Below are 24,863 nucleotides of genomic sequence, written 5' to 3'. Positions count from 1 at the left end.
AATATATATTTTACATAAAATTACCTTTTTTTAAAATCCCAGCATTTTTGATGCAAAAACAGCAACATACACAAAGAGGGACACAGAGAAAAGGAGATACACACATACATCTTGCTATCTTTGTGAGGACTTCACCCACACACAGCGCTCACAGTCTGCCTCAGTCTGCGCCCATTTTTTACACTGAGCAAAAAATGCATTTAAATCAGCAGATGTTAGCTTTAGATCTCAGTTTGAAATGTACACCGGAGAAAACCTGCATCATGACTTTTAAAGTGCGGTCAGACCAAACGTGTTATGAGCAGTGTCTGCCTGGTTTACATGTTGATGTGGATGGCATACTCGCTCTTTATGAACCTAACAGCGAAAAAAGACCRAGAGCTTTTTAATTTTAATCCAGCAGGGAGAATAATAGAGGTTCTTCCATGCCGCCTGTGAGCAGTTCCAGCATTTTTTAAAAGAAAAACAATGTGGACACGCTAATTACAGTCTGGTGCGAAAGTGAAACTAAAAACATGGCGCTCCCATTCTCGTAGTGAAACTTCACACACAGCTGTTCTCTCCCCCGCATAGTCCGAGACAGAGGGCAGAAATGCTAAATTAGACATTAAAAGTTCATAACTTACCCTTATTGTTGTTAGCACTCTGTCTCACAACATTACCAGCTGCTCTCTCCCAGGGATGGGGCGGCAACATGTACTCGCGTGACCCAAAGACGAACGTATCGGCTAATACCGATACAAGGAAAAAAAAACGCAAATATCGGCCAAAAATATCTGCTGGCCCATGTATCGGTCGACTCCTATTACTGATGATGGCAACAAGTTAGATGAAGTTTTGCTTTATGGTAAAATAAAAAAAATAAGCTGAGAGATGGTATAAATCATGAACTACAATTCATGATTCATTTAATTCAATTTTATGTGTGCTTCAAGGCTGAAATATTTTATATTTTATTTGTTTTATAGACTGGACAGGTTTTTTTTAATGTTACACAAAGTTTTTTCATGTTGAATACAGGAAAATACTGTTGTGTATTCAGCCATACTGGCTTCCAGCTCTGCCTCAATATGTTGCCGTACACAGTTTAATCTGTTAACTGACACATTAACAATAACAGAAAGAAGCTGAAATTTGGCATTTTAAAAGTGTGTGTGTTCAAGAGAGASAGTGTATGAGCCGGGGGGAGGAGGGGGGATGGGTTGGGGGAGAGAGTTCAACCAGTGTGTAAAACGRATGTGTTGTCTACAGATCATTAACAAGAGAGGCTTGAGCTCCAATTGTGCTCATTCTTCCCTAATTACTGGAAAATGTTCCCCACTAGTCCCATGAAGGCCCTTCCATCATCCCAAATGACTGCACTTGGAGTCTTTTCTGTCCTTTGTTAGAAACGTTTATTTAAGTCATAAATGGCTGCTGGACCACAAAGGCTCAGTCTGCAGCATTGTGTCACTCATATTATTATAATTTATCTTTTTTTAGGACTTCCTAAATCTGTCCTGTGGCAACATGTGCACATAAGTTCATTTGTTTGATGCCTTACAGCAAAACAACGAGAAATGATCATTTGGTCATGAAGGTTTTCCACGTAATTTTTGCTCTTGAAGTTATCATTGGTTAGATAAATGGTTTTAATATTCGAGACAGGCTAAATATTTTTTTTACATCAAAATCATATAAAATTTTATGTTTTACTTAACAAAAGCATTAATTTCCAGTTTAAAGTTTCAGGTCATTTTATGCAGAACATATGAAAAGAGGTAATAAAGACTGCCACTTTCACAGTTAGACCAATTATTTTCCTTTGTGACACTTTGTAGTAAATCTGAAATATAAAATGTTTTTCTTTTTGTACGTTCGACCTCCTGTGAAATGTGTTAATCATGAACAGAAAATTTGTTCCAGGGTCAGTGTGAGCATTTTTATTGATCCAAAATTACCAGAAACCAAAAATGTCTCATTCTATTCTTCTTGTTTATGTCTCCATATTACCTCCATTAGTGGTGATTTTGCATTTCACAGTTGATAGTTCAATCAAGGTAATTCATTACGGTTACATAAAAATGCCTTTGATATTTGTTTGTTTTTTTTTTACTGTACATTCCTAATGCAAATTGTAGATGTTCTCATATTTTATTTGAATGAGTTTTTTTTATTTCTAGAGCTTCTTCAAAACACATAATCCCAATTACTGTTGTCATAAATATTATTTTGAGTATTTCTTTAAAACAGCTCTTTCCGTTCTTTGATAGTTATTCAAGAAATTTATCTTAAGGAATAAAAACTAAATTTCTTAAGTTCCAACTAATGGTAAGTATGCTAAGATTATATAGATATGCACGTAATGTTCTCCTATCTGTACACTTGTTTCAGTAATACTGGGAGAAAGTAAGACCTCTGAAGTAAAAGAGCAAGAAAAAGAGACTTTTAAAGCATTTAAGTTGACTGATCTGGTTTAATTTCACCCCACCTCCATTATGTAGTTGATGGTACCAAAAGATGTCGTTATCTCCCTCCTTTGTTTCCCACCCCCTATTTTTGAAAAGACATTTACTGTTGTTTATTTTCCACAAGAAGGGCACTTATGCTAATGTGAAATCTTCTACAGACAATTTACTGTCAATTTACCAGCGTGTTATAACCGCCGTCAGCATCAATCATGCGGGTCGAAGGCACACGGCGAGTTAAAACTTTAGCATTGTCACGGTAACCTCTTTAATAAACTCATTAGGCTTCTGTACAAGCAAGGATTAACACATTTTCTCTACTTGTCAAGTGACATGTGGGAATGTGCTTTATAATTAAATGGTGAAAACTAGCAAGCTWTTTAAGAAGCAGTGAAATAAGATCTGAGCTGTTGGAAGAACAAAATCTGTAGGATGTGCAGCAGCAAGGTTTAAAGAATTCAGACATTATTTAAAAAATCTGAAAAATCTCACAGGTGTATTTAAACCATTTCTCAGCTACTTGCTTTCACTATACTGATGGATACTGAAGAGTAAAATTCCAAACGGATCTCTCCAGAGGATCAAAAACCAAAGACGTGTCGCAAAAACCAAAGTAAACAAGTAACATCATAAGTAAGAGCTGCTCAATAAAGTTTTATTTTAAAGCTCTGCCATTAAATTCCATCTGCGGTGTAACCCGCCCCGCCTGTGTTGTTTAAACAAATCTCACACCGGCTTCTCAGTGTCTGAAGCCAAACGGTAACCGTTCGATTCATTTACGGCTATGTTTATGTTCAATTTAGAAAAGCAGCGTGCACTTTAATCTGAACGGCTCTTTTGGGGACAATTCACATCGCTTGCAAACATCAAATCATTGATTTTTACTTTGAGGTAATTTTTGTTACAACAGTATCTCGGTCTTTATTTTTATGTATGTCTGAGTGAGGATTCAGCGTAAAATAAAGCGTGTAGAAAAGGAGCAGCAGAGGCAGTGTTTCACAGAGTCAGCTTAAAAAAAGCGCACAAATTTTTCGACTAGGCTTGACAGGCTGTTTGAAGTGTGAGATTGTGTGTGAAGCAGCAGCCTGAATTAGCTCCCAAAAAAAGAAAACATGTAGCTGAATCCAACATTTGAAAAAAAAAATCATCCTCGTGAACTGGAAGTTTGCAGAAATTAAAAAGTATTAGAGTGCAAACCAACCTACTACTTTAAAACTGAGAGGCTTGTTGCACTTGCAGGTGCAACATTCCTCTAGTAAATTCTTGTAGCATCCGTACACCAGCGTTAAGCCGTGCCAAAGAGTTACTGCTGTTACTGCACGTTGGAGATATCCCAACAGAAGCCAGCACTATACTGGAGCCAGTCAGGGTATTGTCTCAGTCCAGCTAAGAGTGTATAAACAAGTCTTTGCTGTCCAACCTTAAGCCCTGTTCAGCCTCCGTTTTGTCTCTAAAGCAAGATTTAGAGAGAAACTCTGCTCTCAATCTAAGTTAACCGATGCCTTTTGAGAGGTTTACTACTCTGTTAGTTCATTTGGCTCAACGCTCTGTCTGTGCTGCTATAAACACTGCTATAAAGGGATGAGTGAGGCTGGCCTCTGTAAAGTTCATAAAAAGATCCGTGTGTCTGATAATGTCACTGATACACTGGCTGAGAAATGTCCCCGAATTCACTCATCCGGCACGTTGTAAGGTGAAATCTGACTTCTTACTTCCCCACCTTTTATTGGTGGTGTTTTATTTTTATTTTACGTTTACTTCTTTCCTTTTTCAACTGCTTTTTTTTCTTCTTCTTCTTCTTAAAAATGTAACATAAAAATTACCTGAACAATCCACCCCCCCCCCCCCCACAAAAAAAACACCTTTAACTGTGTTTTGTCCTTACAGTAAAAAAAAGTTTTTCATTACTTATCATCTGGCCTTCAATAACTACTGTATCTTCAGGACTATTAGTTGCTTCAGAGTATTCACATCAATCAAAAATATGCATCATGAAGAGGACAATGGTCACATCAGAGTATAAGTTTATAGTCTGGAAAATACTATAAAATCTGGTCATCTTGCTTGATTAAACACAATCAAACTTTGTTCGACTAAGTACCAGTTGTGGTGCTGAAAGGAACTATAATGGTAATAATTGTTGCAAWAGATTAAACTCCAGTCGTCAGATGAAGAAGCAAATTCATCACAGACGGTGAGCAATTGCTGTTTCAACTGTGGTAGGTGTGGAAACAGACATTTTTATCACTAAGTTAAGCTTATTATCATGCGACGTCTAATGAAAACTCTTATTTTTGCTTGTATCTCATGAACCACAGCCAACTCAATTCAAAATGGCTGATATAAAACTCACCTTGTGAAACTCAAAAATAAAAATGATGTCATGCTAAAATTTGTTGTCACCATTTTTGAGGGAGTTTCTGAAATGTCCTGAAATGTTTGCAAGATTATTTTAATTTGAGTCACACAGTTTAGCAGTCTTATAGTCTAACACATTTAAAAAACTGTTTAGTGTTTTCTCTCAGAATAGTTAGAAATGTATCTATCCTGTGGCCATCTCCAACTCATCTGAAGAGCACCACAGCTGTGTTTTGCAAAAAATTGACAATAAGGCATCCTTTTTTGAATTGTCTGTGCAAAATATGATGTTTTGCTTGCTGGTTTATTGGTCAAACACACAGAATTCAGTGAAACTGCAACTGAGAATATGTCTTTTTGTGTTTGACCATTGTGCACACAGACATTATATACGTGAAATATAAGTGAAAAGATAAATATTCAACACTTCACCCATTTAAACACCTGGCGAGCAGATGTTAATGTTTGACGGCGATTATCATCATGGTGCTGATGACTGGATTTACTAACTGATAAAATGTGTAAGGGGGGAAAAAAATTCTATAGCTTTGATAAGGCTATAAATAACTCGATGCCATCACACTGAGAAGCGTGCTTCTCCAGCGTCACTAACTACTCATCACTTCAGCAGAGGTGTGTTAGAATGGCCCACTAATCCTCAAGTGCAAATCAGAGATAGGACTCCTTGCTGCTGCTAATGAACAGAGTTTGGAAGTGTGATGAGACCGATGAAATGGGAGAAGAGAAGAGGGCTTTTCAATCTGAGTGGTTGAAAGTGGCTTTTTTTCTGACTATATGTGAAACTATTAAACTTTCAGAGTGCCGGTGCTACTCCCTTTTTTTGTTTGTTTAATAGAAATTATTTAGAGGATGTGTGACATGTTTAGCATCTCGAGTACCTGCATAAAAATGACAACTGTGAGAACACGTGTGTAGTATGTTGTGTACGTCAGTGCCACTTTAAGTGGCATGTGCTTTTGTTTGGTTTGAAGGTGAACATTAAAATAAGTTACATTACGTTTTTCCTCCAGGAGTGAAAAATAATTTTGTATGGCGAAAGAAATGGGGTTTTGTATTCCACGATATAAACAGTTTGTGTGGCCAAAATGCAATGTCAGAAGGAGAGCAAAAAGCAATAAGGCCTTCATTAGAACTGTTTTATACTTTTCAATGATGGGACACTACGATGGCGATACAAGTGTGGAATGAAACTGAAAATAGAGCATTTTCTTCCTCCCCACAACCCCCCCATATCCAATAAGTTTCAGACTGCATCTCGCTTATAACGCCACCATCTCTGCAATGATCTCTCATCCTTTGCTTCGCCTCTTCACCACACTGCCTTTGATTTCAAGAGCTGAACTATTCTGCAACATTTGTTGATGTGGATTTGCAAGTAAATGCTGCAGAATTGTGCTCCTCTTGGAATTGTTCTTCTTCGCTGACCACCAGGARAGGAACGCCCACCATCCTTCGCCACACACCCAAAACGGCTCAGAGACCGCCACGTTGACACTTGTCTCGTTAAGATGTCAAGTGGAAGGCTGTGACGTTCTGTATAAAGTGCTTTATTATTTGCAGCATGACTTCTTCTTTAATGAGTCTTACCTAATGTCGATAGTTCAGTAGTATCGATGCTTTTTAAAAACACAGAAGGTTTGTTTTTTAATTCAATTTTTCATGATTTATTATTTATTTAAATGCTTTGTTTCCATCTTTACATTCATGCACAGTGAAAGTCACAACTAAACGTGTTAATTTAAAAAAAATCAAAGTTTGTTAAAATGTCATTTTTGTAAGACGGCAGAAATTGAAATAAACGGAACACCTGGGTTTTAATTATCAGGAACATGACTAATGAAAGGCGAGACCCCTGCTTACAAAAAAATCAGGCTTTTAAGAAAATAATGTCAATGATCCAAACTAAATTGAACATTTTCCTTGATCAAAAAGGTAAAATGATTAATGCAAAGAAGTAATTGTTTATTACTTTAGCTGCTACCATTTTTAACCCTAATTAAACAATAGTATTAAATCAAACTACCTACAGAAAAATAAGTATTTTTCCCAATATAGTGACTTTGTGTTTTGTGGAAAATTTTATATAAAGTGGAAAAAAACRATGTCTATGACTTGTTTTTGGATTGATCTCTCATGCCTGAATGCACGGCACATAAAGTCAACAAAAGGAGAAATGTTTGTCCTTTTTGTTCCGACATGTACAAAACCTTAGAAAGRCGCTGCTTTAGAGGACACCTCTAAAGCATTTAGGAGGATAAATAAAGAACCCACAAGTCTCCACAGGATTGGAGGGCTTGTCGAGACACACAGTTAGACAGGTCAGAGGCAGGCAGACAGGTCTGCTCCTCATACAAGATGTGGCTGCCAGTGTTGTTCAGGTCCAGTGATTATAGAGTAGAAGACCTTTCAACCAATCTGCTGCCTCTGTGTCTAAGGGCCCTGTCTGCTGCTCTGAGCCCCGAGCGTGGAGATGTTCTGGGTGACTTCCAGCTCTCATTAACCTTGAGCTAAAGGTCCAGAATTACATCAAAGACCCAAAGGCCAGCGGGTCAGGATACAATTTTCTCATCCTGCTCAGCTCTGGTTAATTTTCCTCAAAGGTGTACTGTATACTCCTTCATGTCGCACATCCTGAATTATTGCCACTGTAGGCTGTGGAGTGACGCTCATCGTGTGCGGACGATAAATCAGCTGCCACCTTGAAACAGCAAAGATTAATGGTAAGGTCGTGTTATAATAAGGAAGAAATGTCTGTTAGGAATGGAAATTTTGTAGCAACCATGTGCTACAGAAAATCATTGTATTTTAAAGGGATGTGGTCGGTAAAGGGAATTTATTTTTTTACTTATTGACTCACCTGTTGTTTCATGCAAAATTTAATAAAAAATTGTGTAAAATATGTTATTAAAACTACTGGTAACTCTAATGTTAACAGTTGTTGCTAATACTTTCAGACAGCATGGATGGCCTGACTTCTGCTTTGTATCAAGCTTCCCGGTGAAATTGTAAGCTTTTTTCTAATCATAGAAACTGCGTCAAAGACACTTTTGCAAATAAAGCCTAAGACTTTTTTATCAAGAGGTTCTCTTTGGCTCCAACACCTAACATATTTTTTTAATGTGTAAGATTGGACAGAGTCACAACCACTTGTTCAGTTTGTTCTAATTAATCTTGTCCTTGTTTAATGTGTTCATTTTATTTTTACTTTATTGTAACCATTTTCAGATTTGTCTCTTGTTGTTTTTATGACCTTGGAACATTTTGACAAATCCCTGCACGACTGAAACGAGACTCGTGGGCCGTTTTTCTTTTACACTTTACGCTCTTAAAACATTCATGTATTTAATTATACAAATTGTGACGCTGTCAGACTGCTGTCTTGTCTTGTTTTGGAGAGAGCAAGCCTCTTATTTTAGTTCATGCTGTGCACTAATGATTAGAAACAGATGAATTTCTTTTCTTTTTTTGTTTTAAACTCATCAACACATTTGAAATACATATGGCTTTGACACCCATTAGGAATGTTTTTAACATTTTATTATAATGTGTGTTTATTGCTATCTCATTCATATTCATACAACATATTTATGTATTAAGTTTAAGTGTGTTCTGTTCAAAATATAGATCTTTAAAATATGAATCATTTTAAAGGGATCCCTGATTAGTTGTAACATTAGACTTTATTTGAAAAACATATTTTAACTGTAAAACAACGACTATAAAAAATACTGTAGGCTGTTTAGTGTTGTAAATATTTTAAAATATATTTTAACACGGACGGAGCCATTTTATTTTCACACAAAGCATTCTGGGTAAATGATGACATGGATAGGTCATTGGTGTGAGCGAGTTATATCCACCCTGAAGATTAATCTTGGACAATATCTGATGATCGACTCTTTTAAATGAAACCAGAGAGCGTTGACAGAGAGGAGAAGGTAGAAATGACTCAGCCTGGAACTGAAAATATGGATGGAGGACAAYAGAGCTGCTTCATGGAAGAAGAACCTCAGCTTAGCCTGTTAGCCGTTGCACTAGCGCTGATGCTATATTGCCTTATATGTATTAGCTTGGTGCTAGCACGACAAACAAGCTGAGGTTCTCCATCCATATTTTCAGTTGCAGGCTGAGTCGTTTTTGAGTTCCCGTCTCTGTCATGTGGATGGAGGACCTCGGTGACGAGGAGAATGTAACGCTGAGCTAATACGTACATATGGTGATAGCATCGGGGCTAAACGCTAAAGCTAACAGGCTAAGCTGAGGTTCTTCTTCCATGAAAGCTCTGTTGTCCTCCATCYATATTTTCAGTTMCAGRCTGAGTCATTTCTACCTTCTCCTCTCTGTCAACGCTCTCTGGTTTCATTTAAAAGAGTCGATCATCAGATATTGTCCAAGATTAACCTTTAGGGTGGATATAGCTCGCTAGMAGCCTCGCACCGAGTACCTATCCACGTCATCATTTACCCAGAATKCTTTGTGTGTGAATAAAATGGCCCCGTCTGTGTAATATACTTTTAAACTTTTAGTTTAAAAAATTATAAAAACTAAACAGCCTACAGTATTTTTACAGTCTTTATTTTACAGGTAAAATACATGTTTATCAAATAAAGTCTAATGTTACAACTAATCGGGGATCCCTTTAACATTTGGGCTATAACTGGGGTAAAAGTCCTGTTATAGCCCAACAGGACCTGAAATCGCAATCAGTGGGCAAGTAATAGAGGTGATCAGTAAATTATTGCTTAAAATATGATGGCAGAAACTCACATGCCTGTGTGTAAGGTGAAAATTTCCACCCTTGATGGACCAACAGCAGCGTTTGATCTGCAGACTGTGGCTTTACCATCCCCAGACTTCTTTCACACATGACAGTCCGTCAGACGGAGTTGAGTTTGTGGTTTATCACTGCTGCTGTTTCTACAGCCGCATGTCTCTGTGTGTGCACGCACAACCGTGTGTGTGTGTGTGCAAATATCGCTCTGCAAGCTCCTCCTCAGGTGACGCATGGTCAGCCATTGTGCAGCAGCAGTCTGGCCTTGGAACAAAGCTCCAGCAGACAGATTGCAGCGCGACGCTGCGAGGTTCGAAAAAACGAAAATCGCCTCAGTTCAGCGAAGGTCGAGCTGAGGCATCATTAGGTTGACAGAGTCTAAAACAGGGTCTACCGGGGTGGGGCAGTTGACTGACGATTTTTGGCTCAAGGACATGTTGGTATCAGAGGTTAATGACGGAGGCAGCCTTGGTACGCTACAGGGAATGTCACTTATCATAGCAACACAGATCAGCTGTGTRTGCTGAATGTGTTTGTGTCCATATTCAAGAAATGATTTGAAGGCCAGTATTTTGTTTGGGAATTTTGGAGTTAAACATTTCTTAAGTGCGTTCAAACTTTTTTCCCCTCTCCAGACACTCAGGGTCAGAGTGTCATCACCTTGGGCTTGAATCAGATATATATTTTAAACTCAAATCCTGGTTTTAGTCGGCAATCTTTAAAAAGCTTCCTCCCACACACAAAAAAAGGTGTCGGCCTGCACGGTGAGCGTGTTTCTTTCTGTCGTTTTGTGTTAACCTTCTCTGTCTGTTTGTGTTCTAATTGCCCCCGTTTGATCAGTTCAAGCTGTGGTTTCAGGCCCTCCCTTGTTCGCTCCTCAGCCTCATTTATCAATGGAGACACACACAAAGACAGTCAATGCCTCAAGGTGAATCCCTTCAAATAGCTCAGTTTGTGTTAGCTTGTTAAATCAATAAGGTTAGTGACGAGCAGCAGCAATGGAAATCTCAAAAGGCTGGAGACTTTTGCATTATCGGCTTTATAAACTTGAATTGCTCATAGGTTGAAACCGTTATCAACAGAAAAAGGATGCAGTTTGTTTCAAATGTCCAAACCTGTAAATGGTTTATAACTTCTTGTTCACTTTTATATATTTTTATTTATTTATTTTTTTGAAAATGCATCAAAACTTCTCCACTGATAGATAAAAAACAATGATAATTGTTTTCCAATTAAAAAAAATATTGAAAATCAATTAAATTTATTGTTTTATATCTAACAATGGAGACTTTTTGATGCACTTTCAGATAAATGAATAATGCTTGCAGAGCTGCTTTTCCATTTTTTTTTGATAAATTCAAACAACTTCATTATTTACAAACATTTTGCAAAGTCCTTATTAAATCAAGAAAAGAAMTTCCTCTTAGCATCATGTTTAAATGGCTGGAGCTGTTTAAACTAATTAGGCGACACCTGTGAGCTAATTCAGACAGACAATTCAAGCTGTGCTGCTGCTTCACACATGATCTACCTCCTTTCCAATTTGGGTGGGCTATTTAAGCTGCAAAATGTTCATTCTACGTCTGTACTGCAGCCACAATGGCTGCTATTACCTGTCTGCTGCTCTCTGCCTGCTTCCTGTCAGCTCCTCCAACATCCACCTGTGAAAACCGTTGATCAGGGAGTTACAGGAAGTAAAACTGACACAAAGGTTTCTTTCTATTTAAACTAAGAACATATTTTAATYAGATTACTTTGTTGAATAAAAACCCACAGGTCTGTTTACAGAGTTGGAAAGTAACTAAGTACAAATACTTTGTTACTGTACTTAAGCAGAAATTTTGGTTATCTGTACTTTACTTGAGTAATTATTTTTCAGCGTACTTTTTACTTTTACTCATTACGTTTTTACACAATTATCTACTCACTACATTTTTTGAAAAGGTAAGAAGTAGAAAGTTGTTACTACTGCTTTATTCCAAGTTATTACTTAAAAAAATACTATCCTGATAAACTGTGTCTCCTGGATAGAGTGAATTTAATTGTGGTTGGATGAGAAGTAAAAATATACACCATTCTGACACCCTATTAGCTTGTACACAACCCATCACAGCTGCACACTGTTAGAAAAAAAATTTTTTGGAGAAGTCACCTCCCAATAAATGTCATTTTGGAAAATCTAACTGCTCACTTTTACTCAGCACTTTTTACTTTTAATACTTAAGTAGAATTTTGTGTCAAAAATTTACTTTTGATACTTAAATACAAAAAATATCAGATACTTTAAAACTTTTACTTAAGTAATATTTTTAGAGAAGACTTTAACTTTTACCAAAGTATTTTTATGATAAGATACTTGTACTTTTACTCAAGTATCACTTTGAGGTACTTTATACAACATTGTCTAACTGTAAATGTGAACAGAAGTGTGGATGTTTGGTTCTGACGTCTAAACTCTAACATTGTGCTGAAACTGCTTTRTTACTGAAATGACTCGAGTGTATTTGCTCAGTGACAGAAATGTGTTGTTTATAGTATTTTCACAACAGATCTTGTGAAGTTTCATAGTTTCAGATGCACTAATTATAACACTTAGAGGCGATAAAGTCAGGTAGGCTAATGAGTGACGACAACATGGCGGCGTCACTGCGAGCCAACAAGAACTTCAGGTGAAAATGAAACAACTGCTTTGCTTCTTCGCTGTTCTCTGTGAAACATCAGCATCTGTGAAAAAGCTCTGAAGGTGCATGATTTATTTTAATAATCAGAACTCATCTTTTCAAGCACAAAAATATATATAAAACAAAATGCTGCTGATGCTGAGTCACCGTCCCAACTGGTTAAGGAAGGATTGTTTGGACTTATTATGTGAGTGATTAGGTGCTGCAGTAATGAAATATACATTACAATTTCTGCTTATAGATGTAGGATTTTCATTAACTTCATTATCAGACAAATGCCAAACCAAAGCAGTCTCATAAAACCATTTAGTTTGTGAAAGCAGCTGCTGGGATAGCACAAATGAGAAGTCAATATGAAAATGGCAAACCTGTTCAAACACAGCAAAATATGTCAGAAATACATGACAGATGGAAAACACAATTTTTGGATTCCTGCAATCTGCTAAACAAGTGTGTGTGTAAGCTATTAATMGTACTGCTGCGTCATTACATCCTTAAACTCATTAGAACATATGTCACTTTAATTCTATATCCTCCGCAGACATTTTCTACATGTTGAGGCAAACTGAACAGGAAAAACACACTTGAGCTGTCCCCCTAGACGTGTTTTAAATTGCACTCGTGAAATTTCACTCAACTTGTGAAAAATGTTATCTTTCAGACTACCTTGGGATTTTTTTCAGACATTAACCCCACAGAGAATATTTAGGAGGAACTTGTTTCACACTCCGACAAATTAATGGAGGGTGTGGTGTTTGTTTTAACCAGCCGTTGAGGTACAATTGGTTTTTAGTAGGCTACTTTTGTGTTTTCTTAGAAAATTTGGATTTTGTTCACCATTTTATTCGTCAAAAAAATGTTTGTAGTTTTAATTACATGCTCCCTGCGCCAGGTGGCTGGATTTATTTTTATATACTTAAGTTAGAAACCAGTGACTACATCTTCCAACAGTGTTTCTGGTTGAAGAGTACCKTAGTTATTTAAACCCAGCATGATGCTTTACTGAAGCAAACCAAAGATGGACARGAATTTTGTCAAATCAAGAACAGCAAAACTACTTTTTATTACTTCATTTTTCTGGCTAAATAWACTGGTTTTAATTCTTTTTTCCTTCCTTCTCTATGACTTCAGTAAAGGTTTGTAAAAATGTTTTGTTATAAAGCACTTATAGGTATAAACAGATAATTTATAAGCAACTTGTAAATAATTACGATCATGTGAAAAAGATATGTACATTTGCTAATGATTAACAACACTTGAGTCATTTAATATTTTTTGGCAAGTCTTGTTGTTTTAATCAGAACCAGAATCAGTTTTATTGCCATTGTCAGTGAATACACAGACTAGGATTTTGCAAGAACACCCATTCGTATTACACACACATAACAAACATTGGGGAGAACGGATGCCCAGGTCTTTTGCAACATGGTCGAGCAAACAAGTGCAAGAAAAAAAAGGTATTTTAAAAGGACAATAGTGAAAAAAATCATTGGTAAATAATAGAGATGCAACAATACATGTGTCTGTGTCAAACCGTTTAATATAGTGCTTTAGGTTCAATAAGCACTGTGTATTTAACAATACAGATTTTTGTCATTTATTTTATCAACTKGTCTTCTGAAGATGCTYTGTATTRAAGGCTCAGTATTGATCTACTTAGGCTGCATTGTTGAGCACAGAACCACTGAGAAACTTGCTGTTTCAGCGACATTTAATTTAAAAACTGTACTTTTGAGGTTAAACAAATGCTCATAATTACAAGTTAGGAAGGGCATAGAAACATTTTTTTTGTATTGAAAAAAATATAGAACCGTGAGACTAAAGTATCGAACCRAACCAAATCATGAATTTTACGTATCATTGCACCCTTAGTAAATAATCAGAATATCTGATAATGTTCATTTAAATGTCATTAGTTTGGATTTGTCTCGTAGTGATTATAATCAGGTGTTAACTTGTGAATCAGTTTTGAAGAAACAGGGAGATATTATGGTGCTGAACAGGTCCTTTGCCTTGAAGTCTTAGACATTGATTGATATGATTCTCAGGCCACAGAAGCCATCTGGGCCTACATGAAGCAATAGTGCACAAATTWYCTGTAGGCAAATCATTTTCAAAGTWTTTTGCAKCCCTCCATTTTAAAGTGTAACCCAGGTTTGATTTATCTGCTGATCTGCAGATCAGATTGTTTGAGGAACGTTTGTGATGGYGACAGATGCTTCATGCGTTCACTTCCCAGGTATTTTATGGAAGTGCTTGCACTTTTCCAAGCTATTTTCATGGATGAGTTCCAAGAAGGCTTTGTGTAACAAATCATCCGCAGTGTCTGGTTTAAAAAAAGCCTCATGAATCAAACTATTTTAGACCCTCTGTGATGTTTTTTAATCATTTAGTTCTAAAAATGTTTCTTTTTTTTTTCTGTGCTTGTTATCGAAGCTATGAAATTAACAGATATACAACTTGTGGTCTTTTTTGTCCCCCTGCAGCATGCCGCCCAGGCTTCTACAAGGCGTACGCAGGAAACCTCAAGTGTTCAAAGTGTCCTCCACACAGTTTCAGCTACGGTGAAGGAGCCTCAATCTGCCGCTGCGAAAAGGGCTTCTTCAGGGCCGTGAAAGATCCTCCAACTATGGCTTGTACACGTAAGTTCACCCCTCAAAGAAATCTGGCTCGATATCTGCTTCCAGATCCTRTGAGCCTTTGCAGCCAGAATAAGACCTTAACTAATTTTGCAAACTTTGCAGACAGGCRGCTATCGCTGCAAGCATTTATTCATGAAAGCAAAAATGAAAAGTTTAACCCCATTGATTTTACAAAGGAGAACTTACAGCCTTGCAGTCAGCATTGTCAGTATTATTACAGATAGAAATAGTCATTTTGTGTTTTTGAGCTGATTAAACATTAATTAATTCAGTGTAAATTCAAAATAAATCTTCAGATACTTGTGTGTGCCTGACAGTCTTGGTAAGTTATTACTTTGTCTGCAGAGCTGGTGGATCTCTAGAATTCACAGTGGTCATAAATCCCGTCTCGTCTTTGGGACTTATCTGGTGTGAAAGTGAACATTAGAGAGTCTCTGGATGAATTACATAGCTTTTGTTCAGCTGCCTTGTCTTCATCGATGATTCACAGACTGTCATTACGACTTCATATTTGCATTAAATTACAGTTTAACCGGACTAATTCTCCTTTAATTAAAAAGCCATTTAGCTGTCACTGAGATAGACGGGGGCCACGTCTGAGAGCTCTCCAGGGGTGGAAGCGTGTGTTTGTCTTTTATGACGAGACAAAGCTAAGTCATTGTTTAGACGCTTTTAGTTTATAGTATGTGGTCTTTACTGAGGAAATTTTTGACAAAGGTTTTCACCAAACGCTTCTCTCAAAAAAATCAGAATGAGGTGACACATATAGGGGCATCTGCATTTAAACCTTATAGTTCAAAATCTGATTTGGACAATTACTTGAGTGCTTATCTTGAGGGCAGACCTGCGGCATAGGCAGTGTGAGCAAACGCTAAGGGAGTCCATCTAGGGAGCACCACAAATGGGGGACGAAAAAAATATTTGATAAGATTTTATCAAAGTATAGTTGATTTAGTCTGTAGAATAATCACTGGACACTCAAGTTCATGAAGGCAGCTTRTTCTGTGGGTTTCTCAGCTGCTTATAAAAATCTAATATAAAAGTAGCATCTGAYGCAGTCAAGACTAAACACTGGTSCTWAGTGTGTAAATAAAAACAAAATRAAAGATACATCAGATAAAGTTCAGGTTTTCAGTGTTCTACCTTCATAAAACTTTGTTTCTAAAGATTTAGTACCAAAGACGAAACTATTTAATTTGGCATGAATAAAGTGGCAGTGAGATTTAGAAAATTGCACAAGGGCACGCCACCTGAATTCTTGCCTAGAGCGCCAAATTGGCCAACGGTTTGCCAGCATAAACTTTGCAAGTGTAGAAATAACCTGGGGCGGGGCCAGATACTGAAAATAAATAAAAACATACATCATGGTCAGACAGCAYTGAACAATTCCTCCCATGAAATCAATAAATGTCTAAGTAATCTCTAATCTCATTGCTTTGAGAAGATGCTGTGATATATGGACTTTTTAAGGTGATACAGTACATTGCTTGAATAAAATAACATTCAATCCAACTATTAGATATTTTGCTGAAGCAGCACAGTGTTGGTGACGTCGCGCTACAATAAGATATCGATTACTATTTTATGCAGGTTTTGATGCAAAATATGAAATGCATTTTGTTTGTTTCAAGGCTGATATTGGGATGAATTCTAATTTAATTTTAACATGAGCTGGTTTACTCTAAACGTGGCTGTAGTTCTAAATTAAGTTTTGGAGAGCATTTAAGTACAATCGGAACAAGTGGACCCCGATGCTCACTTGCGGCAACTTCAAACCTGGCTTAGTGTGAAAACTTGTAATTAAGTGTGCTGTTTGTGTCTTACCAACAGCTGTTTGTTTGTTTTGTTGTTTGTTTCTGGGCACAAACAAACTAAATCTTCAAGGCTCCCGTTGCAAACTGAGCGTGAAACGTCTTCTGGGGTTCAGACAAACTAAAAGGAGTTCAGCTCTGCACCACATTTACTTTTACAAGCGTCGAGCTCTGTGCTTGCTCACATAATGCTTTTTAATTAGAGGCTTGGAAGGCTGTACATAAACTATTTGCTTGATGTTGAAGTCGACAGAAAGAAAAAGCACAGTGTAGATTAAAGGGTGAGAGTAAGACAAAGGTAGAGGGGATGAAAGAGAACGTGTCACGAGGAGAGATAAAGGTRGAGGGAAGGTGTAAGGGCTGGATGGAGTAGACAGTGTGAAGAGGGGAAGGATGGAGGGTGCAGATACCTATCTCCCCCCCAGAGGAGAATGGGGGCTGATGGATGGCAGTGGGGTTGCTCTGCAGSATGGTAGGTGGGTGGATTCTCTTCRACGGAGAGAATAGAGGAGGTGAGATAATGGCCGATGGAGGCAGGGGGAGATAAAGGGAGAGAATGGACACACTGACAGAGGTGGTGAAGCGGTAGGAGGGGCTCACCTGTCTGCTGAGATTTTTAGCAGTGGTAGGGAGGKAACGAGAGGGAGGGCTGGCGGAGGAGAGGGAAACATCCCATTGTCCTGGCAGACAGTGAGCTTGGCAGGATGGGAGTGTTCAAATCCCTCAGGCCTTTTAACTCCACCCTGTTGACAGCTGGCTGCCTGCTACAGCACAATGCTTACCCCGACACACAAACGTGCACATCCAGGGAGCACAGAAATACCACAACAAAGCGGAATGCAAGGGAGGTAAAGGAACTTGAACTGTTTGCTGCAGCKAAGAGGGAATATGAGGATTTATATGCAGACAGTGATGGTGGGATGTTTTGTTTTATTTTGGGGGCTTAAGTGATGTAAAGTCTCTTGAATAAACAGAACATCATGAATAGATGTGATTAGATAGGATTATCATTGTGTTTAAATTGATGGTGGGGAGACTGAGCTGCCAGGTGACTGATAGATTGCATAGATGACATCAGAATAGAGTGGATAGATCCTGAAATTTACTCATACTTGCTGTTTTGTTTGGGTGGGGGGGGTGATTCCAGTAAAGCAATAAAATAAATTATTTTACACTCAAGGGGAGAATGCATTAGGGTACATAAAACTAATGTACGAGTTGTTGTGTTGTGTACAGATCCAAACAAACAATTCAGCTGGTGGTTGTATTATCTTTTTTTCTTCAAAAATAAATACATTTCTGTGTTATATTTGCCTTTTGAACATATTTGGGTGTAGGAATGTATCATAACAGCCTAAATGAAAACTTAGCATAAAAACTAAGGAAATGTGTGTTTGGTAGATTATTCCTTTGTTGCAACAATACTTCTTGGCAATAAATCTTATACTGTTGGAAAGCCTGTTAATTTAATGCCACRCTTGTAAGGAGCATGCATTTGTGGGATAAGCAGTAGAGCTGACTATATGGACTGAAAAATGAAAAAAAAATGACWAATTGTCTCTGCCATTGCCAAACAGCYTGTTTTCTGTWGCTATTGACACTTGTGTTGAGCTTCTGGTACCCCCAGGTGCTGCCGATCAGGTGCACAGTATACGATTTATTGCCAAGAAGCATTGTTACAACAAAGCAATAATCTACCAAACATAAATGTCCTTACTTTTTGTGGTAAGGGGCAGAGCCACTGAGGCATTGCCCCCAGCTGAAATCTGATTGGTCTGAAGTGCCCCTGTCCTGTCACACATCTGTCTTTTGAGTGAGAGTGATGATGGTGGATGCAGTTCCATATCTAAACACTAGTGGCGCTAATGAGTCAAATAGCAAAGTCTAGCATTAATCAAGCTTCTCTTAAGAAAACTAAACAATCMTTTATATAATTCTTTCAACTGACAAACAATGGCAGGATTTCCTCACATGCTGTGTGTTTGAGAGTGTTTGTATAACATAAAAATGTATGCAATATTGGTAAGAAGAATTAATTGTGCAAACTTTTTTAAATGACATTACATTACAATAAGTGTTTTGAACATGGCTGACTGGTTAAATGTATACACCTTACCAAAACTGGGGATTTGTGTGCAAAATTCTAGATCTGCCACTGGTGCTAATTATATACATTTACTTCTGTCAGGTAGTAGTTAGTATACCTTAATCAATACTTCAGTGTTCTTGATTGCATTCGTTTCAATTTTTTATCAAAATGATCTAATAAAAAGTTTATTAATTTGATTTTAAATGTTTGTGACAAGTGTGTTCAATCTTGTTTGTTTTTCAGTCACTCAGTTCACTTTGTTTTCCTTGCCAGGCCCTCCGTCTTCTCCTCGTAATCTGATGTTTAACATGAACGACACCTGCCTGATGCTGGAGTGGTCACCTCCCAGTGACACCGGGGGCCGGAGGGACCTCACTTACAATGTCCTGTGCAAACGCTGTGGCCCCGAGCCCAACCAGTGCCAGCTGTGTGAGGAGGAGCTCCGCTTCCTTCCTCGGCCGTTGGGTTTGACCAACGCCACCGTCACCGTCGTGGACTTCTCGGCGCACGCCAACTACACCTTTGAGATTGAGTCACAGAACGGCGTGTCGGACCTGAGCTCCTTCCCTCGGCAGGCAGCCATCATCACCGTCAGCACGGATCAGGGGGGTGAGTTTGTAGTGTTTGTATTTACCACTTTACCTTCAGTACATCATTAATAAAATGTGAAGTATTTCTTACTGGAACAAAAATCTTGGCACTATGTAGAAATCCTTTTCTGCTACTTTCACACCTCCCCTAAAGATCTGATGTWTATTGATGAATATAAATGAAGCTCMGTAAAAGTTCTATTCATGGCAAATGTCTTAGCAAGTATACGTTAGCACTTCTTTTATTCAGTTTCCCTTGTTAGCACACCAAATACTGGCTAGATTTCAAAGACATCATAAATCTCTTTAATAGTTCATTAGKTTTGAAGTGACAGAACTAAAGAATGGGCAAAAACTTATGAAACCTTTTTCTTCTTCTTTTTTTTTTTTGGTTACAAAAATAATACAAACACCAGAAAAATAAATAGTTTAGCAAAAGCATATGTAGGGTGTCCACTGCTACGAGATTAAAGAAAGAGACACAACATCACAAAAGAAATGCTCCAGGAGCAGAGRTACCTGGAAAAAGTCAGAAGGAGGAAAACAACAAGTGATGGAAGAAAGGTATTGACATGCAGTAAGGACATATGAGTGGGGAACCAGGAGGAGGGGGCAGTAATGCACAGAGAAATGCTGCAGAGCAGCTATAAAGAAATGCAAGTAAGCACACATCAAGTCCCTGGAAACTGCAATAAGGTGTGCAGGGCTTCTGACAGGTGTGTCAGTCATCACAGAAAATAAGCCACAGTAATATATTTGAATATATATTTCATGAGTATAAAATTAATCTTGCAAAAAGAGTAATGATGAGTTGTGACAATGTTTTATTTAAGCGTTTAGCCTACAGGAAGGCAGCAAGCTGCTGGTAAAATCATTTGGAATGCTGTACTAACAAAATATGTAGATCTGAATTTCAGAATAATAGGATGTGATAATTTATGTATCACACATGAAATGTTTCTCATATTTCCTTTATCTGCAAACCATCTAATGATCAATACAGGATCAGTTTTTATCCTATTTCAGTCGTGTAACTGAAGCATCAGAAAATGAGAAAAACTTGCTTTTTGAAGTTTTTGTTGCTTTACATTCTTGTCAGCTCTCATCTATCATTAATATATGTATAGTCTTACTTGTGTGTTAAAGAAAAAACGGCTTTGTTTCATTTTTCACAGCTGTACCTGACAGCAGGGGTTCACAAAATGGTCCTATCCACCTGTTTTCCTCGTACCAGAGTTATGTGCTTCAAAGCTTTTATTTCCTGTGAGACATATTCTTGGGTTTAGCAGCTTTCTCTTGTAATCTGGAATTTGCAAACACTGGCTTTTCTCCTCCTTCCTCTCCTGTCATTCTTTAACTATTCTCTCATCCCTCTTTTTCCCTGTTGGTTATTTGTCCTCCTCCTTCATTTCCCCCCTCATGTGTCTTGTTTCCAAATACGTTTGTTTCATATTTGTCTTTTGTTCTCGCCGTCTCCTCTCCTCCCTGCCCGTAGTCTCTCTATTGCTGCGAGCATCTGGGAGAAATACATTTTCTCATACAGCCAAAACACATTAAATGCATTATTCTGCATCACTTGGGACAACTCTGGATAGTGCATGCGACTCAGTGTTACACGCAGACTTTTTATTTGATTAACATTCCTTGTTTAGAACACAGTCAAAGCAGGTCCCAGGGCTGCAGACGAGACCCATTTGAACACTTATATAGCCAGCTGCTGCTATTTAAGATCCTCGGGGGAAGACACAGATTTATGGCCCGCTGTCAGTGATAAACAGCATAATGCTGTACTTTTCCCCCTATTACATTGTCAGAAAYCAGACTTTAATCGTTGTTGTTAAGCGCAATGCAAATCATGACAGGGTATTGATCACAGAGCTGGTTTTGCTGGGTGTAACTGTACATTAAGCAGTTTGTCTGTTTGTTAATGACTCAGGTATAAATTTAAAAGTGTTAGATTTTACAGGGCTCTTCTTGGGTTTTAGGTGTTGCATCAATGAATATTCTATCAATGAATTATCTGTCTAATAAATTAACTTTCCAGTCCCACATTTTAGCAATTCTTATTTCAAGTTTGACCACAGATGACTAATGTTTGAGGAATCACAGGGGGCCGAACAAGAACCGCAACTAAAAACAAAAAAGATGTCTAGTTGAGTTAAAAGCTGCCTCTCAAAAGCCAAAAAAAGAAAGAAAAAAAAGTCGCGCTTTTAAATTGCAATCATCATGACTTTGTCAGGTGATAAAGACGCACACAAAGTTGTGACAACTCGCACATTATTTGGCGCACGCCCCAACGAGAAGAAAGACATGGTGTGAGAAACATAATTTCTGTAATGCAACAATAAAAACAATTATCCCAATGTCTTACAGAGTATGAATCAGCCTTTATGTCATATATAATAAAAATATGGGTCAGGACTTTTCCAATTGGATTTTTATATTTTTATGATAGAAAATATTTAAACAAAAAAAGTATTTGTAATATTTTGCATATACTGTATAAACTTGAACCTAAATCTCACCTCTACCAGGCTTCTTCTCCTAATGTGGGCACATCTTCCTGGGAGTTTCATTTATTACAGATTTGCAGCTGTGTCTGTCTTGGGGCGCACTGCACCCATCTTAAAATTGAATATTTTACCTCTGGTCCCTCAGGGAATCCCATCTGCTTTTCCAAGTTGATTTTACCTTAAATTAGAGAAAGAGGAAGTGTTTGTCAGTGTCTGAAAGAGATGTTCTCAAGAGTTAAAATGTGGTGTTCTGAAAAGCTGTGATCCTTCAAAGTTTTATCAGGTTTTTTTGTTCCTTCAGACAGATGTTGTAAGTTGATTTGAGCTTTACATTTCTCCAAATTTATTTTTTTTATTTTCACATTATTCTACCTCACATCGAGTCAGAGTTAATTAGTAGTGTTTCTTCCTTATCGATGAACATATTCTATAAATTGCTGATTATACTTCATGTTTTGTGTTTTTGTGTGGAAAAACTCTCTTTTAGCTAAAACACCTCAAATAAAATACCTTGTGTTGTGCTTTAAGGTTACACAGGCTGCCCATTAAATTAATTTACAAACTGAAAAGTTGACCACTATGTTTTTAATGTTCTCAGTATTGCATTATGGCCTAGTTTGGCTTTACTTTGCAGGGTAAATGTTCTTAAGTAGCTGTCTTAAATGCCTCTCCAAAATGCCCCCATTAGGGGCAATCACCTGCAATTTGTGTTTCAGTTTCTTTCTTTCTTTTTTTTCTTATTTTCTCCAGTTATTGTATCTGTTTAGCAGATTTATTTGTCTTTCAGTGCCAGGCACTTCATTCTTGATAAGCTGTAAATAAAAATTTAAATTAATAGCAGAGTTTCCCCAAAATCTGCAGTACATCTTTTTGTCTCTTTTAAGGATTTGCCAAAATTGTTTTGCTAATAAAGTTAGTTTTTATCAGTCCATTTCTGTTTTAGTCCTAAAAATACATTACAATTTACACAAGTGCGTATTTACTTCTGCTTGAACAAAGCACAAACTTTGTTTTCTAAAAGCAGGTTATTACTTGTGGTTATTATTTGATGGCATGCTGCCTTCCAGAGAAATGCCAGCGACTTTAATGTAAAATTGCAGTGACTTTTGGAAGATTTTAAGCAGTTAAAAGCACGCATAAGGTCAGCATATTTACTCCTGTCAAAGATAACCATGCAAACAATCTTCTGAAAAGAAACATTTGCATGCTGCACGAATATGCATAAATACCTCGACACAAACGGTATGCTTTCCCCYCCGACACATCCGCCTAAACTGCTCTGTGATGGGCTTGTTTGGAAAGGTGCACATAAAATTCATATACACCATTAGCATAGTGTTGCTATCAGCAGAAATGAGACAGCCATGTGGATTTCAGTGTTGCGAAAAATATCAAGAGTTTGCTGTAATAATTTGCTGGGGCTATAAATAAATTAGACTTTGTCATTAAAATGTAGATGGCCATTTTGCTCAGTGCCTTGTGAAACTAAAGTTGGTATATGATGTATTTTGCTTATGATGCACACAAAAATGTTTTCTGAAGTATATGCATGAGTGAAATGGAGCAAGCACACTTATCTGATGTTACAGTCAATCTTTCTAACAGAAAGATTTGGGAACATTTGAGTGTCTTTAGCATCATAGCTTCACGGGTGCCCTAATAGTTTACCGTCAGCACAAAAAGTTTTCACCCTGCTATACAAAATTCTGTTTGGTTTGTGCTATTTAAAGAAATATGAGCCACTGCATTTTTGTGAACTTTTCAAAACTGCACAAGAATGCTTCCTAAAATAGGTGACTGGGTCAGGAAAGGGTGGAGGTTGGGGGAGGAAGCAGGAATCAGCCACTGGAAAATGAGTGGCAGGTTGAATGCAGAAGGTTATGTGAAAATGAAGGAAAGTGAAATGAGGGGCGAAGCCTGGGAGGTAAAAATTAAAAAGGAGAGAAAGGCAATGAAAGAGAACAGCAAGAGTGGGTACCGTGAATGTGAGAGGCAAGAAGAGAAGTATGACAGAGACAAATGAAGAGACAGAGGAAGGAGAGACTAAAAACGAGCAGCGGAGTCTGAGGAGATGATTGAGTGAAGAGGGTATCCAAAGAGCAAAGAAGAGGACGGCAGAATACAGAAGTGCGTAAATGAGCTGACAAGAATTGTGGGAGAGGATGAAAGGAGAGCGCGGGCGTGTAAGGGGGCTTGTTTTATGGTGGTTGTGGAGTTTGAAAATTAGAGGCCCACAAAAAAGTGGTTTGTTTTTGTAAAAGTTRTTTTCTCTTTCATCTATCTTTCTTAGGGTGCATGTGGATGCACTGATAAAGTGGTCAGCTTCCAATCTCAGMACTGGGGGGTTTGACTCCCAGCTCTGTCATATATCATCGTTTTCTTGGCTAAGATGGTGACCTCAGTTGTTTGTTTTTTTATTTGCATCATCAGCACTTTTTTTCTGAAATCCTCACATTGGTGTCTTTGGTCAAATATCCAAATATATATACTAAACAGATTGAACTTTGATAGAACTGCTTTATAAATCCAGGATATCAGCTGTAAGCTGAGTTTAAACGTCTTCAACTTGTAAACAGCTGGAATAAGTTGCTCAAATTTCAAGTCACGCTTAAACGGGGCGGTGAACTGAACTTGGTTGCAGATGTGGTGGGGAGGGGGAGATCTCTCAGTAGAACAGCATTTCCTTACAGTCTCTGAGACCTAAAATAAATTTGAAGCGGAGTATTTTTTTTATGGACAGTCTGATAACAATACATTTACCTTGTGATATTTTAATGTAAATTAAAATGAATCGAGGATTAATTAATTTAGGATTACACCAAAATCCTGGCTTTAATCCCTTACCTGGGTGCTCATTCATAACATTTTTAAATCATTATTATTATTAAAATCTCAATTACACAGTTACAGCTTTTAAATATTTGCTAGGCATTGCAATAC

General features: G+C 37.6%; 1 protein-coding gene across 2 annotated transcripts in view; it reads left to right on the top strand.

Annotated features, from left to right (window-relative positions):
• Positions 1–24,863, top strand: part of epha6 (eph receptor A6) — a 169,924-nt gene that overhangs the window by 81,119 nt on the left and 63,942 nt on the right. For both annotated transcript variants that reach the window (XM_014011500.1, XM_014011498.1), the window contains exons 4-5: positions 14,765–14,920; positions 19,094–19,429. In XM_014011500.1, coding sequence (XP_013866954.1) covers positions 14,765–14,920; positions 19,094–19,429 — 492 coding nt within the window. The remainder of the gene's footprint in view (positions 1–14,764; positions 14,921–19,093; positions 19,430–24,863) is intronic.

This window comes from Austrofundulus limnaeus, unplaced genomic scaffold, assembly GCF_001266775.1.
Source record: "Austrofundulus limnaeus strain Quisiro unplaced genomic scaffold, Austrofundulus_limnaeus-1.0 Scaffold81, whole genome shotgun sequence".
NCBI classification, from domain to species: Eukaryota; Metazoa; Chordata; class Actinopteri; order Cyprinodontiformes; family Rivulidae; genus Austrofundulus; species Austrofundulus limnaeus.
The sequence above is the reverse complement of the archived record's forward strand: the minus strand, read 5'-3'. Positions and strand labels throughout refer to the sequence as shown.